This window comes from Nannospalax galili, unplaced genomic scaffold (genome assembly GCF_000622305.1).
Source record: "Nannospalax galili isolate Female #2095 unplaced genomic scaffold, S.galili_v1.0 scaffold56, whole genome shotgun sequence".
Lineage (NCBI taxonomy): Eukaryota > Metazoa > Chordata > Mammalia > Rodentia > Spalacidae > Nannospalax > Nannospalax galili.
This window is the reverse complement of record NW_008340065.1, coordinates 3,022,792-3,038,437: the sequence shown is the minus strand read 5'-3', so window position 1 is coordinate 3,038,437 and position 15,646 is coordinate 3,022,792. Positions and strand designations below refer to the sequence as shown.

The following is a 15,646-nucleotide window of genomic DNA, read 5'->3' as shown; positions in this document are numbered from 1 at the left end:
TCTCTCTCTCTCTCTCTCTCTCTCTCTCTCTCTCTCTCTCTCTCTTACACTGTTTTTCCCTTTCTATTTACCTATTTCTCTCTCTCATTTTCAATCTATTTTTAAAAATATTTATTTTTCCTTTATGTGCATGAGTGTTTTGCTTGCATGTATGTAAATCCACCTGTGTCTTGCAGTGCCTGTGGAGGCCAGATGAACGTGTCAGTCCTCTGGAACTGGAGTTACAGCTGGTTAGCCTCCATGTGGGTGCTAGGAACTGAATCTGGGTCTTCTGGAAGAGCAGCCAGGGCTCTTAACCACTGACTATTTCTCCAACTTCTCTCACTCTTAATAAAGCTCCTTTGCAGGCTTTAAACGGAAGCCTCTCCTTCCCTTTAAGGCCCCATCATGTTTAAATATCTTCATATATTATATTATTTCTGTTTAATGCTCTCCCACTCACCTCGATGCCCAATCACGGCCTTGAAGTCCTTTCATTATAATAAACCTCATCTCTAGAGAGAATTTGTGTATCTGCTTCCCTTTGCAGACCCATCACAGCAGCCTCTTTCATTCCTTAACAGGGATTGGAACACGAATATATTTGGGGAATGAGTATTCTCTCTGCCATGCTGGCATTAGCTCATTTGAATTAGGCATAAAAAGGCAAACACGTTGCATTATATACTAGCAGTCAAGGTTTGTTGCTTTATTTTTCCCAGTAACAAACTCATGAAGTGGCTACTATACTTTTCCCCATTTCTTGGTGAGAAAACTGACTCCTGAGAGTCAAGAAGAGTAGACTGTCCTGTTTCTCTAGGCTGAAAGGCAAAGGAATGCGTTCTTCTCACAGGCCTGCAGAAAGGAACATCCTGCTGATACATCCTGAAAAGTAAGACAATCAGCCTGTGTTGTCTGAAGCCACTAAATCTGGGCACCAGTAACAGCGAATTAACCCAGCCAAGGAACATGTTTACTTCTAAAATCCTACAGGTTATTTCCAGTACTAAAAGAAGGCTTTTTTTCTGTGCAGGTGAGATTTGATAAGAAACTGATATTAAGCCTGGAATTTTTCCTTCTGAGAATGATGAAGCAGCCTGATCTCCATCAGTGAGGCCGCCCAGCTTTACAGCTGAAATTTGTAACAAGCAACTCCATCTCACCCAGTGCTATTCTAGCAAATCATTTGTGCTGGCCAGCGTTAGCAATAATCAGTCAAAGCAAGATCTGGGAGAACACATACCTGCAAGTTTTGAGGTGAAACACAGCATCTTTGTTGCCAATGTTTCGGACCAGCAGCGTCTTCTGAGTGCTGTATTTGACAGGGCAAGTGGAAAAATTCAGCTCGTCAGGAAAATCCAGGATAGCTCGAGCACCTCTAGCTTTGATGGGCACAATAAACTTTTCTCTTTCAGTAATACAGGTCAACATATGGGCGTAATCCTACAAGGGAAGGGTACAACCATTAGTCAACCAACATGATCAAGATCACGGTGCAAGAAAAATGGTGGTCATGACAGGCACTGTGTGTGCATATGTATGCATGTGCGTGTGTGTGTACATGTGTGTGCGTGAATGTGTGTGCAAGGCAACTTATCATATTTCTCTGATAACTTCTCAAGACAATTAGAGATGTTCTTTCAATGAGATTCTCTTTTCTGGGGAGGGGGGACAGTTCAAGAATCAAAACTTCAGGCCAGTAAAGACGGGGGTTCATGGTTCCCAGATATTTGGAAGGTGAAGTAGGGGATGACTATAATCATGGTACATTTTCTTTAGATTAAAAGAGATTTGAGCTAGACCCTCGTGTCCTCCTACCAGGGGTGTCCAACCTCCTGACATTACAATACATTACCGTGGCCTATAAGTGTGTTGGACTACATTCACAGCGTTGTAGAACATGGTCCTCTGAGCAAAACAGTGACAATATTCACTGGATCAGTCTTGCTTGCTTGCAAGTGACCATCAAGATCAGGTTTGTTGACTGCCGACGCTCCCTCATGGAAGTAGGCTGGAGGGTGTCTTTAGCCCCTCACCTGAGATTCCAACTAATCTGCTCAGCCATTTGTATGTAATTCTGCCCTAACTGCATGTGACCTGGGGCCTCAAGGGTCTCTCAGGAAGTGCTAGAGGATGTAAGCTGGGGAAGGTTAATAGAAGGGGGTTATGCAGTTATGGGGAAGCCTTCACCCATGCTAGACCAAAACTTTCCCATGTGGCTGCCTTGGTCACCCAGGCTCCTGCAGGAAACCCCTAATAAACTCATTGGTTCCCCAGGTTACACTTTGGTGGAACTGTACTTTGGTTTGTGGTTGGGACCCTTTAAGGAGGAGGTAGACCTTGTTTATGTCCCTCCAGGGGAGGAATTCTCAGAATACATAGCTTATCCTGCATTCATGTGGGCCGTGGGCTGTGCATTGAACATACTTACATCTAAACCCTATTCATTGTTCCATCCCCTGTGTTTGAACTGATGATTCTGGTGAATGGTCTCTTCATACCTAGACTCTTTCATATGACTGTGAGCTCCTTCATCAGGAGTGAAGTCTATTTCTCCACCTCTTGCTTTGCACAACATGAAATGGCAGAAGTTGTGTTGTTAGTTTTAAGCTGAGGCTTCAAGAAGTTTTGTATTTCTAGTCTTGCTCTTAGGAATCCATATAAATACTGTCACATGAACAAGCCTGATCTAGCCTATTGCAGGGTGAGGGCCTGGATGTCCCATCCAGGACCAAACGAAGCTAGCCTCAGCCAGAAGACCCCTGGATATACAGAAAGTGGCCTGATCATAACCAGAAGAACCACTGTGCTGAACCACACCTTCCTGAGCAACACTCACTCTTTGAGCTCTACATTTGGGAGTGCTTTGTTGTTATACAGCAACCTCTAACAGATACATCGGCCTCCTCTCTTATGTAAAGTCATTTATGACTGTTCTAAATAAAAATGCTGAGACTGTACACATCTATCTTTCCTAATCATGAGTTTCAACACAACAGAAATACTGAATAAAGTCACTCCATGCCATCTTATTTGATAGAAATAGAACTCTTGCCAGCACCTTAACAAAGAAGAAGTTAGAAGCAAACCTTCAGCAACAAGCAAGACTAAGTTGACAGGAAAGTGCTAACAGTCCCCTTAAGAATTGACCAGAATTCAGAAGTTGCTGTGAAAGGCATGGGTTATCTAACCTGAGTATATTTTTCTTTATGTTTAGTTTTTGTATTATGTTGGTGTATTTTAGGTGCAAGGCAATCTTGATAAATGGGAAGTCCATTTGGTTTAAAGTTCCTTTCAGCAATCATGTAGCAAATGGCACTAAGTGGTAGAGGGCTTTTTTTGTTTGTTTAGTTTTTGTTTATATAAATAACTCTCTTGGGGCTTTGAGGAGCAAGTAAGAACAAGAATATCTGACATACAGATTGGTATATAGATCAGCTGTGTACTGGACTTCATGAAAGCCCAGAACAGGAGGAAGCAGTGGTGTTCTCAATTAGTCAGTTATTCTACTGAGTCTGTAAGTGTCCAGGTGCCTGGTGGAGTACATGGGCAACTGATCAGGAAACAGACATGGCCACAGCCTCTTTCCCTTACAAGATGCACAGGATAATGAACACATAAACAAAGGTTAGAGAATATATTATGCAATCCACTGTATAGATGTATAAATAATCATAAAGTCAAAATAACCAGGAAGACTCTGTAGCACAGTCCATAAACCTGCGGTTTCCTCCGCAACCCCCAACTTCCAAACACATACCCGGCTTCCCAGCTGGCGTCTCACTGGATGAGAATACACTGTATTCTAAACCAGAGCCTATGATCAATACCACTGCCTGCAACACTGAATTAGAACACCCTGTCAAAGGGCAGGAGTTGGAACCCAGCCTGTTCTTCCTAGCCTGACTGCTAAGGGACACTAAGACAGTGCACCTTTTCTTAGTCCCCACAAAGACTGCATGAAGCCAGCTGAGATCCTGCTCTTGACCTCTCCGCCTCAATCCAGTTCCAGCACTGCTTCCCAGGCTCAGTACAAATCTCCACCCCTTGGGTGACCTGTATTTAAAACCATGGATGGATGAAGACATTTGAGTTTATTCTTTCTTATTTTCTTTGTAAATCCTGTAGGGCTTAGCTCCAAGAGATATCTTGAAAGCAATCCCCTCCTGCCACCTGCATCCCTGCCATCCTGGTCCTAGCATTGCAGTCTTCTGTGGGCTAATGGGGCCCTCCTCCTTCGATCCTTGATATTCCAAAGTCCATTTCCATCCAAGGTCCAGAGAGATCCAGTTAAGGTGTAAGTCAGCTCAAAGTCTCCCCGGCTGAGGGCTGGGGTGCTCACAAGGGCTCCAAAGTATGGCTCCCGCTCTTTCCCTAGCCGCATCGCCTGTCCTCCTTCCTCATCTCTGCAGCTCCTGTCCCATACCCCCACTGAGAGCCTTCACACGATTTCCACTCCATCCAGACCTCTCTTCCCTCTGGTTACTCCTGATCCTTTTCCCTTCATCTTTTCAGGACTGGTACACTGTCCATTATCTCATAGAGGCCTCCCTTGACGGCTCCATGTAAGCTGACCTCCCCCAGCTTACAGACTTCTATGCCCCAGCACTACAGCAGGGCATGGACTTGGCAAGCACTTAACAAATATTTGTTGAATGATGTTTATATTTATTGAATTAATAATGCAACATTGAATAATGGTAATGAAAATATAAATAAAACGTGATTAGAAGATACAATATGATTGGAGAGCTCTTTACAGAGAGAGGTCAGGAAGGACATCCACCAAGAGAAGGCATGTCCACAGAGTCCTGAGCAAGAACTGGGTGGATGGCTCTCTGGGGGAGTGTGACTCAGAACTTGTGGCAAGAGGGAAGTAAGGCAGGAGGACTGGTTAGAGGCTGAGGAGAAGTTGAGGTAGGGTAGGTCACAAAGCATCTTTTCTGCCAATGGCAAGAACTGGACATGTCAGAAAGTATTAATGATGCAGACAGATGACACATATACAGCCCGTTTGTTGTTGTTGTTGTTTTAAGTTTGATTTATTATTTGTTTCATGTCTTCTCCTCAGTACAGAGAGAAATGGGAAAGAATTTATGGCCTGTGAGTTTTGGAGCCCGTGAATCATGTGGAAACATATGGTTGAAGTTGCATTTTGTTTTATTATTGCGCATTTCAAATGGAAGAATTTCGAACATGTGGCTTGCTCCTGCAAGGAAACTGGAGGATATCTCTCCCCTGTCTCCTTCTTCATTAATTTGTCAAAAGGCTAGACAGTCTACTGGAGGAAAAGCATGCGCAATTAAGTGTATCTGTATGGTATGACAGATACTTTGCTCAGCACGCACCCCCCCACACCTTCAAAATTATTCTTTGAACATTGCTACTGCACAAAATCCTTAGGAAAATATGACAACAAAAAGTTTAAGATGCCAGGCGTGATGTTGCAGTGCTTTGATCCCAGCACTCAGGGATAGAGACAGGCAGATCTCTGTGAGATTGAGGCCATCCTGGTCTACATAGTGTGTTCCAGGCCAGCTGGGGCTACAGAAAGACCCTGTCTCGATGAAATAAAATGAAACAAAACAAAACAAAGCAAAAGGTTAAGAATAGGTTCTGTTTCATTTGCTAACTAAACAATACTTTATTGAAATGGCTTTCCAAGTAATATAAATTGAGCCATAAATTATCAGTGTGATAATCTGCAATAATTAGAGTAATTTATAAATTATTTGTTGCTTTTTTTATAAAATATACTTTTATTCACTTGCTTTTTAAAAATAATATTTTAAAATTAAAGTATATGCATTGTACTGGGTTTCATAAGGACATTTTCACACACACACACACAGAATGTGTTTTAAGCTTATCTCCCCACATTCCTTTGCCTTTGCCTATTCCTCCTCCCTCCTCCCATTAGTCCCCTTTGTTCCCCCAGACGGTTTCACTTCTACTTCGGTGTCAAATATACATCATGGTTTTACACCAAGCGCTTTTTTTTTTTTTTTAGTTGGATAATTTCACTTCTCTGGGATTTTATATTCTATGAAATTCTATTTTATATTTAAAACCACTTGAAAACTACCTGATATATTTATTCTTCCAGATTTTTTTTTTATTTTTACACCCACTTCCCAGATAGCACCCTCCCATAGCCTCCCTCCCCCCACTAGAGCCCTTATACTCTGATATCCCTGCTACTGTCTGCTGTGTTGTCGGCACCCCCAGCCATTCCCCATTACTTGCCCTTCTGGTGAATCTAGTCAGCCTATCTAGAGGTCTTTGTTTTAGGAGGGTCAGCTGTTCCTCATCTAGTGGTCCTTTGGATAAGATTGGGGTCTGCTGTTCATTTTCCCAGTTCTATGCTGGGTTACTATCTGGGAATCCCTTTGGCCACCCTGGCCAACAACTTAAAAGAAGGTATCACCTGTCTGGCATTGTTACAGCTCGTTTTTTTAAAAAAACTTCATTTTAGTTTTTTCAATGTATTTTTGTTGAATTTTTGTGCATTTCACAAAATACATCTTAATCATATTTAGGCTCCTTCCTGCACTACCCCCCATAGCCTGCCCACAGGATTTCATGCATTCTGACATATATGTTAAGGCCTATCAAGTCAAGTTAGTATATCCAGATGTCCCTCAGTATGAGTTCATCCACAGGAGCCTGGTCAGCCTATCTAGTGTCACTCCCTTAAAGAATATCAGCTCTCCCTCACCCAGCAGTGATCAGATGTCAATAGTTCCTCAGCTAAAGTTGGGCCTCCTGTCCATTTCCACAGTCCTATGCTGTTTTTTGTCTGATTGAGTTTGCATGGGTCTTGTGCATGCTGTCAGCATTCCTGTAAGTTTATATGAGTGAGCTCGCAGAAGCCTGGAGGGCTCTGTTTCCTTATGGTCATCTATCACCTTTGGCTCTTACAATCTTTCCTCCTAGTCTTCTGCAATGGTCCCTGTGCCCTTGGTGGGTAAGGTTCAATATGAGTCCTATACAGGAACACACACTTTGCAGTCTCTTATTCTCTACATTTTGGCCAGTTGTGACTGACTTATATTTTATAAAAAGCACTAGCTGCTGTGTGGGCAATGAACTATAAGGAGAATTTAGTGGAGAAAAAGAGGCCAGCTAGGAGGTCACCACAGTAGTTCAAGCAGGAGATGATGCTGACATGGACCAGGAACTAATGTGCTCACTTAGCCTAGTGTCTGGCGAGGAGGAAGTACTCAACAGCACCTGTATTAAAAGCAGCGCTCTGGGAAAGGCAAACAGCAAACACTCAACATGTGTGGTTAATATGTTAATACAGCAACGATAACACTAAGAATGTTCCTAAGAATAGGACAAGATAAGTTCAGGGAGCTCCAGGGGCTTCAAGACAATAGAACAAGTCAAGCACTAGATCAGGAAGGGGTTGCTTTAGGTTAAGATAACCAAGAAGGCCTCCCTGAGGAGGTGACCTTCAGACCGAGACCTGAGCAGCCAAAGAAAGCAGCCAGGAAGATCCAGGAACGCAGTGTTCCTGGCAAGGGGAGCTGAACATAAAAGACCTACGGTAGAAGTGTGTAATAAAAATTAATGAGCAGTACTTGTGAAATGTATCAAAGTTAAGTTGTTGGACCGTGCTTTGCAATTGATTTTGGTTTCCAGATGGTAATGCCAACCTCAGAAATTATGATATCCAGACATAAAGATGTACAAATTACACCGAGATATTTGATCTTAGGAAACCCCTTAGAATTCAATCATGCAACCATTTGGTCCAATTACAGCAGACTATTAAAGAGATAAGAGCTATTTTCTTTTTTCTTTCTTTCTTAGGTGCTCAAACCCAGCCAACAAAGGTTTTGTTGGAAATTATAACCTGGAAGGCAGCTAGCAGGTGGGGAAACAGAGCATTAATCAAAATTTTCAGAGAGGGGAAACAGAGCATTAATCAAAATTTTCAGAGAGAGAGAGAGAGAGAGAGAGAGAGAGAGAGAGAGAGAGAGATATCAGGAGCCAGGATTAGAGGCAACCCAGGAATGTTTTGTTTGTTCTGTTCTATGTTCACATATCTTCTGTCTTGTTCTGTAGGGACTTTAGGACAACTAGAAATGGGGGCGGGAGAGATGGCTCAGCAGTTAAGAGCACTGGCTGCTCTTCCAGAGGACCTGGGTTAAGTTCCCAGAATCCACAGGGTGGCTAACAACTGTCTATAACTCCAGTTCCAGGGAATCCAATGCCCTCTTCTGGCCTCCTTGGGCATTGCATAACATGGGTGCACTTACATGCAGTCCAAAGGTTCACAAACATCAAATAAAAATAGAACAAAAAAATCTAAGATAGAAATGACTGAAGAGGCTTATTGAAATATGAACTGTTATGTTTTGGAGTCTTATTAAATTCCCAATTATTCATTTTTCCTAACCAATTCCCACATCTAGAAAATAATATGAAGAAAGTTTTTAAACAATTCCTTTAAAACATATTCCAATCTGTGAAGTTAGGCCCAGAATATGACTATATTAGATTATGTAACATCCCATTATACACTGTGCTACTGGTTCAGAATAAACTCATACATTATGACTTGGGAGGCTGTCGGCCTGCACACTAAGCATTTGCTCCAGCTGATGGATTTCCTTTCTCTGTCCTGAGATGCAAAGCAATCAAGTCACAGTTCAAAGCCAAAGTATTCTAAGCCTTTTCCCTTCTACTATGCACTCTCTATCCTAAAAACGCCATCCCCATAACAATGCTCCCCAAATAGCCCCCATCTGACACACCTCTCCTTCCAAACCTGAAAAACCCAGAAGAAAAACAGGAGCATCTCAGGTACAGCTCTCTGAGGAGTGAAAAGAACAATTTTGATTTAACATTAATTACTTGACAGAACGCAAACATGACCATAATTCTTGCCTTGGAGACTAACTGAGCAGAGGGAAATGCTCTCTACTACAACAAACGACTCTCTGTGCGTTCAAGGGCAAGGTCCGTGTGGCTAGGCCCTCACATCACCTACATTTTCTCCACTCCTAAATGTGATGGAGGAATGGTAACAATGGAATCAGATCTGACTAGGAGTCAGGAATATACATCCTTGGGATCCCTGGAAAAATGTCCTGAATCCCTTAACCAGTGACTTATTTATTAGATGGCAACTTCGTAATCTCAGATTAACCCCTCAACAGGGAGGGGTCATTTTGGAAGAGAGTTTAAAATGAAACTCGCCAGATATCTTGGCCTTTGTCTCTTCCTGTGATTTAGCTGGGGTGTCAGCTCCCTGGTGGCATCCACATTCCTCTATCTGTTAAAGAGAATGACTTCTGACCTTGGATGAAGAAAGAGACCCAGAATTTATGTATTTATTTTGTCTATTTGGTGTTTATTCCACAATGATAATGTAGATTTGCTTCATGATTTGTATGCATATCATCCACTTGGGACAAGGGATTTCCTCTTTATCTTAAAGAAGCAGATGAGGTACCCTTAAGCTTGCCGATCCACCTGCACCTGCACTTGTACTGACACACTCCACCTTCACTCTCTTGCTAGGATCAACCTCTCTCCTATGTATTAGACATCAACTCTTCTATTACTCCAGGATTGTTCCAAATCTCCATATTTCCTTCTTTACCAAACAGTTATATATTAGTTTATAATCATGTTTGAATAGCTTCATATTATTTAAAAAAAACCTACTACTTGCCCATTTTTCCAGTGACTTTTTTATAGAAAAACTTTTTATTGAAACATATAGATTCAACATGCCACCTCCTCACTTTACCTTCTCTCTGAACCAACCAGGCCTCTGTACCCAACCTTCCATTAAAAAGTCTTTAAGCCAAGGTCACTAATGCCTTTTCCAAGTCCAACAGTCAATTTTGCATTCTCTTGTTCAATTCCTGATTTTCCACCTTCTGACCACACAGTCTGGTAAACCTGCTTTTCCTTCCCTGTCCCCTACCTCAGTAAATGGCACCATTATTTTCCCAGTTGCTGACCAAAATCTTTTGAGTCCAACTAGACTCCTTTTCTTTCCTACTCCTTTTATCCAACCCATTAGCAAATCCTTCTGGCTCCCATAAAAAATCTTAACTCCTCCCTCACTGTCAGTACCCCAGTCCAAACCACCATTATCTTCTGCCTGAACTATTGAAAAAAATCACTGGCGCTAAACAAGGGTAATGAAGATGACACCAATGGATCTCTCAGTTCTCATTAATGAACATCCTTCATGCAACAGAGGGCCAGGAACACAAAAAGTCGCAAAAGGCCAGAATGTAGAGATTAAGAGCCTGCAGATTGCTGGTCCTTGAACAGGACTCCTATATTAAACTTCGCCCACCCAGGGCTCAGGGACCATTGTGGAGGGGGCAGAAAGATTGTAAGAGCCAGGGAGGAGGTACATGACCACATGGAAATAGAGTCCTACAATCTCCTGGGACTTTGCTCATATGATCCTATGGCAACAGTGACAAAAGTCCCATGCAAACTCAGACAAAAACCCAACATAGAACTGGGGAAATGAACAGCAGTCCCCAATCTTAGCTGAAGAAACACTGGCAACTGACTACTGTTGGGCGAAGAAGAGCTGATCTTCCCAAAACAAGGGACTCTATAGACAGGCTGACTAAACCCCAGTGGATGGACTTGCACTGGGAAACATCTTGGGACACTGACTTGACTCATTGGGCCTTAATATGGATGACAGAGTATATAGGTTCTAGTGTGGGGGCTATGGGAGGGTGCTGGTGGGGACAGGGGTATAAAGATGATTAAGATTGTTTGAGATATTCTGTACAAAATACACAAAAAATTCAATTAAAAAAAGAAAAATCCTCGTTAATAATTAGTAGATGTGAAAAACATTACCATTGAAATCTACCTGACAACTTTATATCCATTGTGCAAACATCTTGATGTCAACTTGCATTAAAATGAATTTTTCTGTATAAAACTGTGTATTTTAATAATGAAACAGAGATCTTCTTTAAAGGTTAAAATCTCGTTTAATTTTATGTCTTATAGGGTTTATACTGAGTACAATATTGTATAACTGTAATAATCTGACTGTAAACCTAAAACTTTACAGCCAGTTTTGAAAGAGATACACCTTAGCTCAGGAAATTGTTATTGAATATGTCAATGCTGTTGTAATGAAATGCTTCTTCTAAGTATGTGGTTATTAAATAATTTTTTTAAAAAAGAAAAATCTCTGGCTCTGTATCTGCCACAGTTCAGTCTATTATACCCAACAGGAAAAACAAAAACCAAAAAAAAAAAAAAAAAGAGGGGCTTAAATCAGACATAAATTTGTTTCTTTTATACGAGGAAGTTCAGAATTATGAGGGTCAGATTGGCAGGGTATCTAAACAGTGTCATCGGAGATCCAAACTCCTAAATTCCTGCTCTTCCACTCTGTCACACAGTGCCATCCTCAATGTCACCTCCTGGGTAGAGTGATTCCAGGGATCTGAGCTCTCCCAGCCAAGCTGGAAGACCTGCAGTGGGAAGCCAGAGCAAAACAGAGCACCTCCCGCTGTGCCAGCTCTCTCCAAGTAGAAGCCTTGGAAGTCCTTCTGCTTTGACCCACTGGCCAGTACTTACATGCTGCTGCAAAGCAGGCTGGGAAATGTAATAGCTTCTTGTTTCAGGTAGCAGTGAATCCAGTTAAAATGTGTAGTTCCCTTTCGTACACTTTTAGGAGTATAAATTAGTACAGTCATCATGGAATACAGCATGGAGGTTCCTTTGAAAATTAAGACTAGAGCCGCCATATGATCCAGCAATTCCATGTCTGGGTATGTACCCAAAGGAAATGAAATCAGTACATGGAAAGGGTTTTGGTCTTTGGGAGGTGACTAGTATTAGGTAAGGTCAAGAGAGTAAAGCCCCATTATTGAGTTGCCAGTGGCTTTATAAGAGAAAGAGAGACGTGAGGGCACACGGACACTCTCCATGTCATGCCCTGCATAGTCCCCAAACTCAGCCTGTTGGAAGCTCACAGCCAAATGCAGCTCCTCACCCTTGGAGCAGAGCGAGGACCCACAATAAGCCTTTCTTCTTAAGGGCTTATCTGGTCTGTGGTATTGTGGGATTAGTAAGAGAAAAATGGATGGCTCAGAGGTTAAGAACACTGGTTGTTCTTGCAGAAGACCCAGGTTTGAATCCCAGCACCCACATGGCAGCTAACAACTGTCCATAACTCCAGTCCTAGGGGATCCAACGGCCTCTTCTGTCCTCCACAGGCATTGCACGACACAGATGCACTTACCCACATGCAGGTAATACACTCATACACATAAAATAAAAATAATAAATAAAATGTTTTCAAAAATTACTAAGATTAGATTTTCAGTGTTTTCACTATAAAAAGTTGAACATGGTGATGTAAAGAGTGTATTATTAGCCCACGTTGGCTGATTATGCCTATGTGCATATCTCTAGATCTATCTTTTACTTTTAAATTAAAATTTTATTAATTAAAAATTGTGGTTCTCTTACCAATGAGGAAAGAAAAAAAAGATGTCAGGGGTAGGCAAGTCATCATTAGGCCCAGACTTCCCTCCCTCTACTCAGTGATAAGAGCAGCCTTACAGTACAAATCAGATGATGTTCCTTCTATTTAATTAATGTTTTGATGGGAGGGGTGCAATGCAACAGGATGTGTGTGTGTGTGTGTGTGTGTGTGTGTGTGTGTGTGTGTGTGTGCGCGCGCGCCCATGCCATGGAATATGCCTTGAGTTCAGAGGACACCTTGCAGGACTTGGTTCTCTCCTTCCACTATGTGGGTCCCAGGGATCAAACCCAGGTCATCAGGCTTGGCAGCAAGTGCCTTGACCTGCTGAATCACATTTTGTTATTTCTAATCAAGGCCACCAGGAGTATCATCAAGTCCTTCTGTCATTCATCCTGCCTGAACTGTAATAACATTGCTGAGGTAAAGCTTGCTTGTTGCTGTTCATGTGGCTAACTGTAGAATTCTAAGCCATGAATGAAAACCAATTTTAGAATTAAGAGCTTAAACTGCTGGTGGAGGGCTAGAGGATCTGAGTTCAGTTCCTAGCATTTGGTGGTGGTGAGGGGGAGGGGTCCACAACCACCTGTAACTCCAGCTCTAAGGAATCAAATACCTCTTCTGGCCTTCATGGGTGCCTACACATTTGTGGCATATACTCAAACAGGGACACACACATACACATAAGTAAAAATAATAAAGTTAAATCTCTTGTTTAAAGAAAGAAGTGTCCATTACCCATGACAATTTCTTTAAAAATCATGAATGCCATCAAAGCTCTAGATTTGTCCACAAGTTCATAGGCCACAGAGGACAGAAGATCACTCTCAACAAGTCAATGGGGATCAAGGAGCAAACCTCACTTGTATCCCAGTTTAAACAAGCCCAACTTTAAAACTGACTCTGTTGGGGAGACCTGAATATTGGCTGCATATTTGGTGGTATTTTAGACTTGCTAATGGTATTATGGTCCTAATAATGTCTTTAAAGACAAATATTGGAGTATTTTCAGTTGAAATAATATAATGAATGGGTTCCAAATCTACAGGGACAAAGGGCAGAGAGACAAAGCCAGACTGGTCTTATGATCACTTGAAACCTGAGAGCAGCACACTATATTCTGAACTTTTACATATGGATACAAGCTTCCATCATTAAAAAAAAAAAATATTGCGAACAGTTCATGGCAACGTCCTATCTTTGTAGGACTTCTCAAACCCCCAAATCTCATTTCCTACAACCTCATCCCATCATTTTCCCAGCACTTTCCTCTGCTTCTGATCCACTACCCTTCTTAAACACTTCCCTGAGCCTCCTGCCCAGCAAGCTTCTGCCACAGGGCCTTTACATGCATTGTTCTTTCTCCCAGGAAGGCTCTTCCCTCAGATATTTGCATGGCTTCGGTTAACTTTCTGCCCAAATGTCACCTCAGGAGAGAAAGCTTCTCTCACCCTTCTACTGAAGGAAACGAGCCTCCAACACTGTCTGTCCTCTATCATGTTACATTAGCTGACACAGTGGTCAGTCCACTTACTGTGGATCATAAGTTGCATGGGGTTCAAACCTTGTTCCATGAAGCTCAAAGAATTAGACCTAGCTCAAACTCTGTACAGAGAGTGAAGGAAAGAATATAATTCATCATTAATACTTTTAAAAAAAATCCTGAACTATAAAGAGAATTTCTTAAGATCATCACGAGCTTAGGGCTCAAATGACATTCACTTAGTACAGAAGGCTAAAAAGTAGTGATGTGGCTCACAGAAGACATGAAAGGAGATGGAGGACGGCACCCTTCTCAGAGCAGAGCCCGTGTCTTTCCACTGGTTGAAATAACAAGAAAGGAAGTTAATTTCAGAGAGATTCAGAACAGAAAAAAGACACTGATTTCTTTTATATGCTTCTGTTTTTATGACACCCTCAAGTTAAGGAAACTACTTTATATTTTCTTGAGGTTAATTCTTAATGATCTATTTTGATGTGTCAGGCACTATGCTGTGGGGTTATAGAAGAACCTAGACAGAGCTTGGGAGAGCTTAATCCAAGCAAGAAGAAAATAAAATTCCTACCAACAAAAATTACTGATCATGTCCCCAAATGTCCTTCAGTATAGGTCCATTCATTGGGCCCACCAAGAGTCCCATCCCTGTAAGACACTGTCTTTCCTCCTCCCAGCAGCCATCAATTGTCAAAAGTCTAGGCTGTGATGTGTGTGTGTATGTGTGTGTATGTGTGTGCGCACTAAACTGGGTGGGGGGCAGTGGGGATGTGATGTGTGGATAGAGGAGGGGATCTAAATACCATCAAAGTAAATTACACAGAAATTGTAAAAGTTCAATAAAAATAAAATGAAATAAAATTTTAAAAAATAAATGACTGTGAGAATTGGGCATGATGGAACAATGCCTGTAATCTTAGCATAGAGGCAGGAGAATCAGGGGTTCAAAGCTATCCTCAGCTACACAGTGAATTCAAGGCCAGTCTGGGCTACATGACACCCTGTCTCACTCCCTGTTGTAGTAAGCTTTCTATTACTGTGATAAATAGCATGACCAAAACCAACTTGGGGGAAGACAGTTTATTTGGCTCAGGTGTCCCAATAACTGTTCACCACTGAGGGAAGCCAGAGCAGGAACTCAAGGCAGAATTCTGGTTCTAGAAACTGAAACAGAGATCATGGAAAAACGCTGCTCACTGGCTTGCTCTCCTGGCCTGTGCTCAGCCTATTTTCTTATGCAACCCAAGACCACCTGTCCAGGAGTGGCACCACCCACAATGGGCTGGGCCCTCCCACATCATTCAACAATCAAGAAAATGCTTGAGAGACATGCCCACAGGCCAATCAGATAGAGACAATGTCTCAAATGAGGTTTCCTCTTCCCAGGTGTGTCAAGTTGACAACTAAAGCTATTTAGCCTACAACCCACCATCCAAAATATTGATTGAACACCTGTCCAGGAGTGGCACCACCCACAATGGGCTGGGCCCTCCCACATCATTCAACAATCAAGAAAATGCTTGAGAGACATGCCCACAGGCCAATCAGATAGAGACAATGTCTCAAATGAGGTTTCCTCTTCCCAGGTGTGTCAAGTTGACAACTAAAGCTATTTAGCCTACAACCCACCATCCAAAATATTGATTGAAGAAGACGCTATGATAGCTACACTT

At 42.0% G+C, this 15,646-nt stretch overlaps 1 protein-coding gene across 1 annotated transcript in view; it reads right to left on the bottom strand.

Annotated features, from left to right (window-relative positions):
* Hydin (HYDIN axonemal central pair apparatus protein) overlaps positions 1 to 15,646 on the bottom strand; it is a 416,625-nt gene that overhangs the window by 377,019 nt on the left and 23,960 nt on the right. The window contains exon 5 of the mRNA XM_008834989.1: positions 1,223 to 1,422. Within this exon, the coding sequence (XP_008833211.1) occupies positions 1,223 to 1,422 (200 nt within the window). The remainder of the gene's footprint in view (positions 1 to 1,222; positions 1,423 to 15,646) is intronic.